We start from the raw sequence: 15,909 nt of genomic DNA on the forward strand, positions 1-15,909 counted from the left end.
ATCTACGGCGTGCTCCATGTGCCTGATGTGACCTGCGTATGCATTGTTTTGGTTTGTTTACTGAAAAAAATTTAAAAAAAAATAAAGACCTGGGTTTACCCAGAACACTCGCTAATAATCGTATAATCCTGTTGTACACTGCATGTAAATAGACTACCTCATAAACGCCACCGGACCGGTGTTAAATGTTCCCTGCTCTAATGAAGACGCTGCCTGCCTCCGGGTTGTAGGCATCATTCCGTGTACTTAACCATGTGTAAATGAAGGTCTTTTAAAAAAATAAAAATAAAAAATAATACAATCATGACCAAGCACACGAGATTACTCACAAGTGGATGGTATAAAACATTTGTGTCTGTTCAAAACTTTCACTTATTCAAATATTCTTAACCATAATCTGCGGTAGGATTGTGAAAACAACATTTTGGCTATGTTGCCTGAGGGTGGGTCAGTGACTGATGGGTAATTAGCTCAGTTTTATTCCAAATGCCGCCTCTCGTTTTCTAGGACTAAATATCAGCAAGTTAAAAAAAGCTGCAAAAGAGTTACAGGGTATCTTTTGTATGTCGTTGTGGCTCACAGTAAACTGAGAATGTCCGAGCAATATTTGTGAATGGTGTGCATCAAACAGAACCTTTCTCCATTGTTGATCTATCAGCCGAGGTAGGAAGAATGTGCTTATGATTCTTTCATTACAATAACAGCACCATCTTTCCACTTATAATATAATATTTTATTATTATAAAAATTGAGAGACAAAATAATAGTGAATGCGCACCATAATTCATTGCTAATTGAGGAACCATGACCTAAACAAGTATCTTAGTGACTCACGGAGTCATTGACCTTAAATACACAGAAGAAGCAGGTGTGCCAGGCAGCATGGGTTGGTAAAGGTGAAAATTGTGCAGTCCTGTTCTTTATGGGGCTAATGTGTAGGGCCTTGCACTGGGTTGTGCTGCTCTTCCGCCACTGCAGTAACTCACCAAAAATCACACATTTAGTGGGTATGATCACTACCTCTTATGTGCATTAGAACAGATCAATCCTTCAATTGGCTTACCTGCGTGTACCAGCACAAATCCTACTCGTTTTGCCTTCTGGGAATTATTTAAATCTAATTCTTTGGCCATGACCTTTACACCTGCGACCTGAGTTGATTTGGAAGACGGTACTTCTGGTGAGCTGATGACCTTCTCCATGTTCACATCTCACGTTTATCATCTTCTACAGGGAAATGGGGGTACCAACATCCAGATCCAAACATAAAGAGGAATCCACCTATGGGAAAACCAACAGAAATGTTTGCTATGTGCAAGTCAACAAAGAAGGAAAAAATATCTTTACGCACTAACAATGTATGTTTTGATCAGTGTGTGATCTCAAGCTATTCCCCGTATGTTTTTTAAGTAAATGATTTTATCAAGTTTTTAACATGCCGGTCGTATAGCATGTTACAGTCTTCTTTATGTTTAGCATCTTAAGTTTTCCTGTTATATTCACGTTTCAACGATTTATTGGATGTGATTGTGTGAGAATAGGAATTATGTAAAAGAAAAATATATAGCAAAACACCAACTTCACAACAAATTAGAAGCCTACTGAATGCTTCCTTGAACAAGTTGGTCTAGCTCATCTAAACCGTAGATACTTCAGCTTTTTGATGAACGGTTGCAGCAAAAGTGTTCCACAGAACAACTTGTAAAAGTAAATCACCAACACAAAGACTGATATAGACTGTTGGAACAAGGTCATGGTTCCAATTTACTGAGCTTGTACAATAGCACACATAAGGAATAATAAAACAAAATCACTCATTCCTATTTTATCACATCTACCAGTAAGTTAATTAACATCCAAAATGACACTAACCAGAATACCCCAAACAATACAGGGTGGATAAGGAATTAAAACATTGAAGGGAAGAACAAAGCCAACAAGGATTGACTGCACTAGAATTCGAGGTTTCATCTTACACAATTCCTAACAAAGTTAAAGAAGAACGGCAGGGCAATAAAGAGTAAAAATAAATTGACTGCTCGGGTATCACCGGCTTAGGAAGCAGGTTGTTTAGCTTTAAGCCTATGGTAAGTGCATAAACTATGTTTACTTTTTACTGACCAATCTTATCCTCTTCCTGTTGTACAATGCCCTGATACCATTACGGGTCATGTTCGCGCTATATAAAACCTTTCAAATAAATAAACGTGTATAACCCGTCATTTCACTCTCTCACCCACTACTTTCAAGGTTGCCAGATTACACATAAAGGTGCTAAAAGTAATTCTTTATTTATAATTTGCATGTTCTGACATCTCTGAGTTATCAAGCTCAAGTACAGAAATACAAAGACCCTGTTACCTTACAACTGCTGCCACCTGTTTTACCTTTTCTGTCCAATCAAGAATCTCAAACTCTACAATGACCATGTTCCTCTCTGGGGTTTTCTATTCGTGCCTACATAAAAGAATTCGCAATGTCTTGGTGAGGTCCTCCAACGTGTTCATTATTTAAAATATTTCACACAATAGCTTGTTTTGACAGCGCAGACAATTATGTGAGCATTACTAGTGAGGGGCTTTGGCTCTGCCCACATGTTGGGAGCCGGGAGTACTTGTTTTGATTAAGCAACTATTGTGTCATGCCAAAAAATAAAAGTGCTTGCCCTCCATGCAGCTGTGATCATTTTTTTAATTTAACCAGCTGCCTAAGCTTGAACTTTTAGGGGAACTAACATGACATTTTAAGTGTCTTATTTAAACAGATCATTTATGTTCTTTTTATCTGGTGGCAGCACAGATGGGAGGATGGCAGTCATTAACCTATATGGATTTTTATGTTTGGCTTGAAGGTACAACTGCCATTTGACCTTTTACCCTACTTCAATATTATTCTACAGTTCTTTGCGTCCACACACATACATATCAATTCCCATGCTATTTACCCGATATGCTTCACACTACCATACAACATTCCTTTAAAGCCAAATCTATAAACATTGCGAATAATTGTCTTTTTTTGGCTGAAATTTCTATTAAGGATGTTTGATTTAACCCCTTCGACACTCGTGACGGAACGGTTCCGTCACGAGCGTCAGTTGGGCTGTGCTGGTGACGGAACAATTCCGTCACGACCACGCCCGTTTTCGAATCTTCAGCACAGTGCGAAAATTCGCGCCGCGCTGAAGCGATTAAGTTAAAACTGGATACATACATTTAAAAAGTTAACAGTTGGGGGGCGTGGTAACTGCCGACGGGAATGGCCGCTCGGTAGCTAAGCTCCGGAGCACCACTCCCGAACCATCCGTTTCCTCTGATATCCCCCGGCTGAATCCTCTCCCCAAGGGACTCCCTGTGAGCTGTGGCGGCCGCGAGAGGTGCGGGCCAAATCTGGGGCCGATCACGGCTGTGGTCCGGGGAGGGCTCCATGCACAGGAGCCACCAGAGACAACTTCGCTGGCAGATGTGTAGCCGGGCGGAGTGAGTGTGCTGCGCAAGACCACTGCTGAGGCCTGGCCCGGTGGGGGCCGGAGAAATAAAGCACGCAAGCCCATCGCCCTGACTACGCCTCACCGCCCTGAAACCTGCTAGTGGGGTGAAATAAGCAGCCTGGTGGAGATGGAGATACTGAAGTGGCGAAGCTGATCTGGGAGGCCCCACGGCTCAGCCCCGTAGCTGCGCCACAGTGAGTAAACCAACCCGGGTGGGAGCCACCCAGCAGCCCTGGTGGTCGAAGTTAATACAGCATAACTGGACAGGGGACTATCCAGGGGACCGTGGAGGTTGTGAGCAATAGAGCCCTTGGACTTCTGAAGGACCCCCTCCGCCTGGTGAAGCACCCCATGTGCGGCCCTGGGCACCCGGCGTAGTCACTGCTGCACTGTTTTGATGTCAATCGAGTGCTGGGGAATGCTGGGGCCCAGAGGTGTTTCGCTGCAGGGGCTTGGTGGAGTGTGTGGCCTGACTGTAGACAGAGTGACAGGCGAGGACGGCACTCGCACAGCGCATTGAGGGAAGGAGAGTTTGGCCACTATTGTGTCTGGATCTGGTCAGTGGAGCTGGTGTGACCTCGCAGATTTGTTTGACACCCTGACCCTCCCGCCAGGCAACCAGACTGGGTGAGGCGCTGTTGGTGGAGCGGGTTGTCTTGGAAGCTGGACAGATCGGAGGCAGCGCCTGGTTCAAGTCGTGCTGATAAGCTTGGGGGCAGTTGAAGAAAGGGCGGAACTGGACAGTGCGGGCTCCTTTGAGAGGTGGTAGTCGCAGTGAAGTGGTGAAGGGTCCACTGCAGGCGGTGGGGAGTAACGGTCGCACCCCCACACTGTGTAGCGACCACCGGGATGAATACAATACAACATGGCATCTGAACGCAGCAACCGCACGGCGACACAGGCCAAATTGGACACATTTGCATGGCAAAAACAACAGGGAGAGGATCAGGGGGAGCCGGTGGCCCCGAGCGAGGCCATGGACTCCTCGAACATGGACATCCTTGAGGCGATCACAACGGTAAGGACCTCCCTCGAGACGCGGATAGACACAGTGGCAACAGAGGTAGCTCTGATTCGGGAAGATATGAGGAAAATGACGGATCGACTGGGCACAGGAGGAGTACCGCAAAGGAACTAGTAACCAATATCACCCTTCTTAAATGTCAGGTGACCGAATTGTGTACTTCTCATGAGGCAATGGCTCTAAAGCTGGCTGACTACGAAGGAAGAATGCCGCACAATAACGTCCGCATTCTTGGCGTTCCAGAGCGCGCAGAGGGGCAGGCCGCTGATCTTTTCGTGGAGGAACTAGTTCTAAAGCATCTGCAACCCTGAGGGCTTTCCAAATGCTTTTCCATTGAACGGGCCCATCACGGCCAGGGGGCCGCCCGAAGCCGGGTGACCCCAGTGTAGGAAGGTACCTCCTGACTATGGTTGCCCCCAACTTTTTGCCCTGTGTTTTAGCTGGTTTCTGACATAGTCGACCTGGGACCCTGCCAATCAGGACCCCAGGCCTACTGCTCTCTCTGTAAAATGGATTCCATGTACCTTAGGTACCTATCCAATTGGAACTGGGCCACCTTATCAGACCCTGTAACTCAGGGCATAGGTGTACCCAGGGCCTACCAGGGGCTGAAGCATGTATTATGCCACCCCTGGATGGCCATCTAAATCTGACACAACTGGCTGCATGACAGCTGGGGCAGAGTCGTGTAATCACCCTTTGCTGTAGATATAGTATACCTATATCTAACCCTAAAAATGGACACACAGATTCCTATCAGTCACTCCTATGGCAGGCCTTAACAATCCTAAAGGCAGAGTGCATGGAATCGTGTGAAATGGTGCTCTGGCATGAGCTGAGCCCGTTTGCAGCTTGCGGAACCAAGTCCTAATAGCTGTTCCATGATAACGCATACCATATACTCTTAAGTGCATTATAATCCTCGCGGTTAAATGCTATCTTTGGTATTGCTTTATCAAAACATGTCGAGTAAGGTGTCATACGAATTGGAATACTAACCCCTCGCCAATTCTGGCGACGGGGTTAGCATTCCACCCTTCTAGAGGGACACGACATGTATGTAACTGTGAACCCCGGTTAAAGTTAAACGAAGCCTCAGCTCCACAAAATGGATGATGCCACCACAGACACGAGTCTGACCTCCTGCTGCTGGGAGTCCTTCCAGCGAGGAGAGCTTGGAAAAAGGGTTTCCTGTCCGGGGCGGTGCTAGCACCATCCCAGACAGGGTTTTGTGTATCCTGGGTAGGCAGGGCTTTACAGGAAGGTGACTGCTGAGTGGCACCCCGGTGCTCACTACGCATAGGCCGGTCAGAACCAGTTCCAGGGGCACACCAGCCCCTGGCCTGGGGGAAGTCCGGCATGGGAGAGGGGTGTAACCACCCCCCTCCTAGTCCCACCCATAGGCAGGACCTAGTCACCGGGTCAGCCCCTTTTCTTAGTATAAAGATAGGAGCGGGCCCCCTGTTCAAATTAGATCATCTTTGGAATCAAGACACGACTTTCTACGAAAGGACTTCAAGATTTCTTCTTCAAGATTCTCCCTTGTGACTAAGGAGTAGTCACCCTGCATCCGCAGGCACCATCTAAAGAACACTGCGGTCTGCTGCAAGTCCTTCCTCAGGAATCCGACGACACAGCTCGACGAGACCCGGCTTCCCTGGCACCTCTGACCTCTACTCACCTCTACAGCCAAGCTGAGAACCGTGAGTGCGACGAGACCTCGAGGGACCGACGATCGCCAAGACTGCACGACTTCTTTACAGCACGCCCGCCGAGTGTCCCTCTGGTGAGTGCTTTGGGGTCCGAGAAGCCCCGACCCTGAGCAGCTCCAGCACCGAAGTACAGCCTCCCAGCATCTCCACGATCTGCGTGGGGCCCTTCTGCTTTTTGCTGCTCACCGCGTTGTTTGGCTACTATCCCGCTGGCTTGTGGCCTTCTTAACGACGCCCGACGACATCACTGCTGCTGGTCTGGTTGCTCCAGACTGGCCCTTGCTCCCTTCCAAGAGAGGAGCACCCCGGACCCTCCTGGTCCACTCCAGACGCCATTTTAGGTCCTCCGCGTGGGCTTGAATTAGCCAAGGCTTTGTTGCCCAATCCTGGGTCCAGCGACGCCGACAGCTTCATCCATCGTGGGACAGCTCGCTCCTCCATCCTGGTCGCCGACAACGCCTCCTGGTCCGTGAGATCTGCCGAGCACAGCGTCGCCCACTCACCTAGTCGAGGTGACTACCATCCGGTGCCCTCCTGGTGCCCCCTGACTACTGGCTAGTAGTCACGAACTTGGTCCCCTCTGCTTTCAGGTGTCATCTGTCTTCAAGATCCAGGCTTGGATCACTTCGAACTGTCTTCACTGGTCGCCTGCCAGCATCTTTCTTCCAGGCTCCTGGTCCGTCTACGAGGATTCCCGACGTCTTTTGAGACCTATGCAGCTGCAGCCCCTGGGCTAGGTAACTTCGGCATTTCGGTGCCCCAGCATAGCCTCACTATCCAAGGGTCAGAATCCACTTTCGTTTTCCTCCTACCAGGTCGGGTTCGCCCGAGAACACTAACTTTGTCTTTACTAGCTACCATAGACTTTGTCCAGCATCACGCGTGAGAGTGCACACTCTGCACCCGAGTCCCCTGGGTCTCCTAGAAGTCATCTAAAGATTCTATAGTCAAGTCCTAGCGATTCCAAAGCCTATTAGTACTGTACTTACCTGCTAGTAATTTCGCATTCCACTTTCAGAGTATATGGTTTTCCGTGCCCCTCGGGCATTTGTATATACTGTGCTAACTCAAGTATTTTCGTAAGAGTTTTGTTTTGTGCTTAGTACCCTGTCCTCATAAAGAGTACAGGGCTGTTGTGATTTTAATAAATACACTGTTTATTTTCATAACACTTGTGTGGTGTCCTTTCACTTGGTGTTCAAGGGGTATATGTGTGGTATAACAGCTGGCTTAACACGCCCTCTCGAGTCTTTAGCCTTAGACTGCTCGTATCCATGCTACTAGGATAGCTGGTCTATAAGGTTGACTTACAACCAATCATTAATAAGGGTTGTTGGACTGATACATAGTGTTCACTAGAATAGTGAGCACTGCATATCAGGCCACCTTCTCACACCCAGCAGCCGCTCCTGGCCCGGGTATTTAACTTTCGAGACTAAGCATGGGCGAATTTTGCGAATCTGGCGTTCGCAAATTTGCGTATTTGCGAACTCGCAATCCGTAAAATCCGCAGATTTTTTTTTTGAGTTCGCAAGGGTTTCTGCCAGTTCGCGAGGGTTTTGTACCAGTTCGCAATTGCGAACTTACTTGTCGGCTCGCAACGGTCGCGACTATGTTGTTTCTACGTCTGGTTCTTTCATCACAGGTTCACAGCACCCTCTGTTTCACCACTGCCACCCTCTGTTTCACTCATGCCACCCTCTGGTACATCAATGCCACCCTCTGGTTCATCACTGTAGATTATGGGGGGGAAAGCAAGCACACCGGCCCTGCTTCAACTGACATGAATTAATTTGGGGTTGATTTATTAATGTGTCCCGGTTTTAAAATTCCAGTCTGGCACCTGCTTCCTTATCTGTAATTTGGTTTCTGTTGCAGTGCAATTTTTTTTTCCAGGACCTTTGTGGCCTACTTGTAGCTATTCTATGAGCCTGCTGTGAGGGTCAGAGAAGGGTCATAGAATAGTTGCAACTAGCAACTGAACTCTGGAGGGGCCCCAGTCAGGAAGCACTACAGGGAATGGGTACTAATGATGAGTTTGAACTTTTGCACCTGCTGAGTGCTTTCAGTTTTGCAAAACTCGTTTTTCTGCAATTTTGCGGGATTCGCGGGACGCGAACTTGCCCGAGATCGAGTTCGGAAGCCGCAAATTCGTGAGAATATGCGATTTGTTCTTTTGCGGCGTGTTAGTTCGCAAGGTTTTGTGCGTTTTAGCGAACCGCTTGTAGCGCAACGGCGCGAAGTTACCCTCACGGTCGTTCACGGGCGCGGCCATCTTGTTTGCATGACGTATTTCCGTTTCCGGGCGCGATGTGTAATCTCGCAAAGTGTGCGGCTCGCTAGTACAATTTCGTGTGTGATCGCGAGGAAAATCTCGCGCGAACTTACCCACGCGGTCGTGAACGGGCGCGGCCATCTTGTTTCTCATTCATTGCTATGGTTCTGGGCATGCTTTTTGTATCCTCTCTGAATCTGCCATCCTTTGCTTATTTGAAGTTTTTTTATCTATTTTACTTATTATCTATCCCTCTATTTTTCTAGCTCTATAGGTTTGTGTTTTCTGCTACTTTTGGTTAATTTTAAACTACTTTTTTTAACACTTTTCTTTTCTTCTTCCCTATTCTATTTCTTCTTTATTATTTAGCTTCCTTTCTGCCCAGACCATGGTAAAGGGAGCCGGGAAGCATCCCGAGAAGGGGAAGGGTCCCGCACCCCGTGCCCGGCTCCCGTGCGGGCGTTTGAGGGGGGAGCAGGTCACACCCCGGGAGATCATCAGCACGGAGGAGGTGGCCGCACTAATTTTTTATGTTCAGCGCCGCCTCCCCAGGACCATCATGGCAGGCGGCAAGATCGCTAGCGGGTACGGGATCCAGGAGCGCCAGAAGCGGTAGGAGAAGGTGTGCCGGGCCATGTACCAACACTCTCGGGTCCAGCGCACCTACAACCAGGCCACCCACCGTTGGACGGATCTCCTGGACCGGGAACGCGATCTGCTCGACCTGCTCGGCCTTGAGATCCCCAGGCTTGGTGAGTAGTAGTAGCTATTTCTTTACTACTCTGTTTTCTCCTGCTCTGTGTGTTATTATATTGCAATTTTTTGTTTTTTACTAAGAGCATTAATGCTGCTGATTACATTGTAGGTAAATTATATTTCAAAATCTTCTGTGCATTTCAGGTGCACTGCTCTCCGTCTCAGTAGCGTTGCTACTATGCTTATTTGTTTTCGATTTTGTGTTCATTTCATTGGCCTGTGAAATTATGTATGAGTGTAGTTTAAAGAACTGCGTAATGCTAGACACTAAGGGTCAGATTTTTAATTACCGGCGCATCCCTGCAAAGTAGCAGGGATGCGCTAGTAATTGTGCGCCACGCCACCACCACCCATGGTGCGCCGTATTTACAATGCGGCGCACCATGGGCCCAAAACGTCACCAAAGCGTCACACATCTGTGCCGTAAAGGCGGCGCATTGCTGGAGTTGCGTCGCAACGATGGGGCAGCTCCAGCAATGCTCTGGGGTGCCCTATCTCCCCAATGCTGCGTCAAGCCGTACGTCTGCTTCAAGCAGGCGCAGGGTTTGAGTCACGCATCATTGTCCTCAAAGTGACTGATTGAAATCTTGTAGATTTCCCTCAGCCACTTTTAGGATGCGTTCCTGCGCAGGAACGCCCTCCCTTGCGCCGGAACGCCCCCTGATGGCACAGGGCTTTACAACGTGATGCATCTCCCATATGCGTCACGTTGTTAATATACGCCGCACCATGGCGCCTCTTTTGTTCTGCTATGTAGAGGCCTAGTATAGACTAGGTCTGACCGGGAGCCTCTTTTGTTCTGCCACTGCGTCACAAAAGTCACTCAACAAAGGAGCAAAAGAGCCGCAAGGGGCTTCTAAATCAGCCCCTACAGACTCAAGTCCAGTCCTTCCTTTGTACACATGGCGATAAGAAGAAATAGTGGTGGTGGATTGATAGTTTGAGTATTTTAATGACTGGTTAATGTAGTAGGAAACTTTTTAGTGTTGTCGCTGATCTGCAATCACGATGGACTTTGTCTGTCACTTCGCGTGCTGCGGACTGCTGCCTGCCAGTCCTAGGCGAACCTTTTTAGTATTTTGTTTAGTGAGTTACATAAGAACTTTCCAAGTCGACGGTCCGCAAATCAAGTAATACTAATAACGTAGTAGACCACATGAGATCGGTCAATATATCCAGTGGAATAGTTGTCTATTTGCTATTTCCCCAAAATATTTTGTTATTGTTCTTTTGAAATGTTTGATTTGGTTGACAAATATCATCCATGTTTTCTGGTCTTTCTTTCTTTTATGTTGTACATCAGCTACCCCCAGGGGCAAGAGGGCATTGGAGGAGTCTGCTGCTGCTGCTGAACAGGATCGGTCAGGTGAGGGCTCCTTTGCTGGCCCCGGTAAGTTTTCATTTTAATATAGAGTACCTATTTTTTCCTAGCGTTCCTCATTCGATTTTTTCTAAATCGTCTTTGATCTTCTTGTAGACTGTATCTAAATTCTTATCCTGCCTCGACTATGACTCCCTGTGGTATTACTAGATTATTCTTATTAGTCTGTGTGTAGGTAAGTAAGATTGCACATTTGGCAATTCCATTGGACTCCCATTCTAGTCAGCAATAGCTCTATGCACTGAGTGCAGTCCTCTGGGATTGTCCATAATGTCTTTTGAAGTCTTCTAAATGTTTATGCTTTGACAATTGCCAACAATAAAAAGGTGAATGACCACCAAGAAAGAATAAGATACTACTTTACTTTTGGTTTAGATAGGAGGACAATCCATTCTACTACTGTTGCAGGGACAAATCTGCACAAACAGAACTATGGACACTAAATAGTGCATTGTTTATCAATTATAATAGGCGGAGGTAGACTTTCCACATACCTCAGTGATATCAGACTTTGAAGAACCCCCAATCTCCTTACTGACTAGATAGTGTGGCAGAGTCATTTAGCTCCCAAATTCATCGATGATTGATCCCCAATGATGATTATCCAACGCAGGACAAGAGTACGGAGTCAGAGTCCAGAAGTGTCAGAGGCACGGGCTCATGCTTGCAAATTGCAAAACCTTTTGCTCATTCACTCATGACCAAAAACCACAGAGTCTATTTAAGTTTTAAAGCTTTATTAAAAGTAAAAATATTTATTAAAATCAAGCTTGTCATAAAACAGAAACGGTTGATTAAAAATGGAAAAGTGCTAATAGTGATTTATTTCACACATTTATTGTGGGCGAGCCGAGCCCTCACCTGGTTTGAACTTTAATTTTTCTTTTTGGTGATGAATCGTTGGTCCCTCTGTCCTAGTGGTGATGATGATGATGATTTTTTCTTAGAAGTGAAGCTTCTGTCTGTTATGAGAAAAATGGTGCGTGTTAAAAAGCAAGCATTCATCAGTTGTGCCAAAAAGTACAGCAAGACAAGACCCTTCACTGGAAAATTTTACTTTAGAGTAGACAGTCACAAATTATTAGATTGGTTTCTGTATTCACATTTCTTCATTCCTAGACAAAATTCTAGTGAGTGGTGTATGTCTATGACATCTAACATTCTTAAATGTACTTTGTAGGTGGAACATCTGGTGCTGGGCCCAGCACGGAGGTGGAGGAGGAAAGCTCTGGGGAGGAGGCGGTGCAAGTGCCGGAGCCAGACCAAACTGCTGTGCGGGTTCCCACGGTAGTGGCGGGCAGTGGTAAGCTATTATATTCCTTACTTATTGAGATTGCAGACTGCATAGTGTGCTGCTCCCCGTGAGAAAACGTAAGGTTTGTCCAGATGAGAGACATGAAGAAGAATGATTGACATTTAGGGGCCTATTATGATGGCGGACGGACCTGAGTCCGTCCAAACCAACCCGGAAGGAGTTGGCTACAAGGGCCCGGCAACGGAGGCTGGAGGCCACTGTCGCTGAATAACGGCGGCTGATGGCCCAGGAGGAGGGGGACACACAGTCTACCACTACATCTACAGGGACTGCTGCATCCTCCTCCGCGCTCCCTGGGTCACCCAGACGGCGCAGGTCTCCAGCGGTACGGAGCCGGGGTACCGCAGCCACCCGCCACCGCCGAGCGAAGAAATCAGCTGCCCCCCACAGCAGTTGGAAGAAACGTATGCACCGCCTTTCCCTGAGGGTTTCCTACCTCGAGCAGGAGCTGCTCAACACCAAAACCCTGCTCGAGACCCTCCACAAGGAGCATTCCGACCTGGCCCGGAAATTCAACAGCAGCAGCCAGCAGTAGGAGGAGACTGTCCCTTGCCCCTTTTTTAAAGACTTCTGGGGGGTGGGAATTGGGAGTTGGTTTTTTTTCCACTTTTTTGGACTTTTCACGGACATTCGTTGGGGTTAGGGAGTGGGGGTGGGTTGGGTCTTGTGGGAGATTATTTTTGTCAGGGATGTAAATATACTTTAAACTTTATCTTAGCATACGTGTTTTTTTACTGCTTTTGAGGCTGGTGGGTGGGGGTTTAACAGTAACATTGTTTTGGTGACACTTAAGTGGCATCTTGATTCAAGTTGTGTAATTAATTGCCCAAATGTTTTCGAAACTAAGTGCCTCTCACAGAGTAAGTGAATTCAATAGTCTTAGGACTTTACTAGTACTAGCGTCAGTCTCTCGTCTCTCGTAATACTCCATTATACTTCCTCCCCCCAAACGCTTATCTTACCTGTAATTTGTGTTTGGAAATAGGGCTAGGCACAGGGCTGGCTGCACTTCAAATGGCGATATGGCAATCCTGGGCGGATGAAATGTCATCATTGCGTTGGTACTAGTGGTGTTACACAGTGGCAGTTGCAGCATCTGAAAAAAAAGAAAATGAAACCTTGTTTGTCCTTACCGTAGCATTAGAACGGTACGATAGAGAATATAGCAGGTGACAGTACACTAGAACAGTGCCACAATGTAGCCTAACAAATGGTAAAGTATTGAAAGTATAACAACCTCAGCGCCGTGATATCCTACCTAGGATGATTGTTAGCGCTTTATAAATAAATTAAATACAAATACAAATACTTGCGTTGAATTTCTTTGACATTGGCTACTACTACAAGAAATAGTACTGAAGCTGAGTAAGTCTAGAATATATCCTCGGATTCCTTCACCAGCCTGTTGCTATGACCTTATCCTCCCCAGCAAGTGTGTGGAATTATTGCTGTCATTTAGTCACACACCAATCAAAACCACACAGCCCGGGGGAAGAGGGTTAGGGTTTGGAAAATGGATGGGAATGGGGGTTTCTTTTTGGGTAAGTTTTGTTGAGAGAAGAAAAAAAAAGCACAGCATGGACAAACAATAATTGAAGATAAAGAAATCTTTGGGTACAAAGCTAACCATAAATCTTTTAAGTGACATAAAGGAAGTGCATGCACTACTGCATGCATAGTTACTGAAAAGTAAGTAGTACTTTCGACAACCGTGAATGACAGAATGCAACAGTACAGGGCTGCAGCATTTTCACTTGCCTATCTCTGCACTCAGAGAAACACTTCTTACATTAAATTAGGTTTAAAAAATAGCCGAAGTAAAACCTATAGAATGGCTGTAGGGATCAATTTAGAAGCAGAGAGAGATCCACGAAATGCAGAGTCACACTCATAGAAGTTCACAGCAATAACATTACTTAAAAAATAATTTGAAAACAATGGATACTGTATCTGTATGTTGTTGTAGTTGTCCTGTTGAATTTGGTAAGTAAGTTGCACGCATCAAACCATTCCTCTTATTAGCGGCCCTCCTCCATTCCAGCTGACGCTTCGTCCATCAATGTTGGTGACCAGAAGATACCCTGTCCACTGCCTGCCTGGCGGATGCTGAATTGCGGCTCGCTAATGTGAAGCCTGACTTCATCCTTTTTTTCCCATTGCACAGACTGAAACCCGGCCTGTAATTATTGATGGAAAAACAGGAAGTGATATTAGAACACCACTGATAAATATAAGGTATGTACGCTGTGTAGTGCAACAAGTCACACTTTGAGTTTTCTAATAGACAGCACAATATTTTTGAAAGTGCGTACTCTGTCTGAGTCTCCTTTTGAAGGATAAATAAGTATGGGCAAATTAATTTAGCGGATCTTTCCCCTCAAGCTAGGTGTACTGTAAACGGTGTTTTAGAACAAAATTAGACCTTCCCAGCAGTGCTCCCACCCAGACCCTTACTAAAGCCAGTCGCAAAAATGTAGAAGACCCCCAATCAGATCTAAAAACACGAGGCCTAGTAGAAAACTGGTGACAAAACGTACTTTGAAAGTAAAAGTAGGCCCAAATAGCCCCTTACCCACCGTGGATTGTATTCAAACCACGTGCAAGCAAGCAAAAGTATCCATACCCAGCAACGCTCCAAGACTCGCAAACCCCCCCACAAACAGCCCCCCAACCAAACACATGCAATACAAATACTGCTAACCCTAACTAGCCCTAAGTTAAGAATAGTGGCAAACGCTTTCTTTAACTATGCCAAATCCCCCCTTTCCCACCATGGATTTTCTTCAAATCACTTGCAACCAAAATTACACATTCCCACGAGTGCTCTAAGACCCCAGAACTCAGTTGCAAAAATCCAGAACACCCCGAAACACATGCAATCCTGCTGCTAGGGCTAACCCTAACGAACCCTAAGTTACAAAAAGTGCCAAAAGGCTTTTCCTCATGGATTTTGTCCAAACCACTTCTATCCGGTATTAGAACTTCCCAGCAATGCCCCAAGACCCGCCAACCCACCCGCAAAAAAGGACAACACCCCCAAACAGCCAAAAAGGAAAATCTCACACTTACAATATTTATCGGCCTTCAGTCCAAACGCGCTGTGCAGCTAGGTCATAACTCCAGTTTTCCACCACGGATTTCCTGAAAAGCAAATGCAATCAAGATTAGACTGTCCCAGCAGTCATAACTCCCGTTTTCCACCACGGATTTCCTGAAAAGCAAATGCAATCAAAATTAGACTGTCCCAGCAGTGCTCCCAGACCACGAAACCCACCCACAAACACCCGGAACCCCCCCAAAGAGCATCTCAAAGGTAAGCAAGTCAGCAAAAACGCAAAAAAATGTTTGCCTCCGATTTGGTCCAAACCACTTTTATCCGGTATTAGAGCTTCCCAGCAATGGCCCCAGAGCCGTCAACCCAGGCGAAAACTAGTAGAAGACCCCCAAACAGCCAAAAAGCAAAAGTACAAAAATGGGGACTTAGTCATTTTCATGGCAATTTCCAAAATCACTTCGCGCGCGCTCTGCAGCTAGGCCCTAACTCTCCTCTGCCATCATGGATTTGCTTCAAACCTCTTGCAGTCAAAAGTATCAATAGCCAGCAGTGCTCCCAGACCCCGAAACCCACCCACAAACACCCGGAACCCCCCCAAAGAGCACCTCAAAGGCAAGCAAGTCAGCAAAAACGCAAAATAAATGTCGCCTCCGATTTGGTCCAAACCACTTTTATCCGGTATTAGAGCTTCCCAGCAATGCCCCAAGACCCGCCAACTCACCCGCAAAGAAGTAGAACACCCCCACAAGTACAGAGTCTTTCTTCATTGGGCGTAATCCAGCCCTCTGCTTTGAGGGAAATAGGAGTCTGGAGGAGGAGGATAGAGGAGCATGTTCTTGTGAACTTGTGAACCTGAGGAATGCAGACTGCGGTACCTTCAAATCAATAAGCAAACAAGTGA

General features: G+C 46.6%; 1 protein-coding gene across 2 annotated transcripts in view; it reads right to left on the bottom strand.

The window, feature by feature from the left end:
- TASP1 (taspase 1) overlaps positions 1-15,909 on the bottom strand; it is an 834,089-nt gene that overhangs the window by 701,115 nt on the left and 117,065 nt on the right. For both annotated transcript variants that reach the window (XM_086927723.1, XM_086927724.1), the window contains exon 2: positions 1,064-1,281. In XM_086927723.1, coding sequence (XP_086783849.1) covers positions 1,064-1,202 — 139 coding nt within the window. In that variant the 5' untranslated portion in view covers positions 1,203-1,281. The remainder of the gene's footprint in view (positions 1-1,063; positions 1,282-15,909) is intronic.

This window comes from Lissotriton vulgaris, chromosome 6 (assembly GCF_964263255.1).
Source record: "Lissotriton vulgaris chromosome 6, aLisVul1.2, whole genome shotgun sequence".
In the NCBI taxonomy this organism is placed as follows: domain Eukaryota; kingdom Metazoa; phylum Chordata; class Amphibia; order Caudata; family Salamandridae; genus Lissotriton; species Lissotriton vulgaris.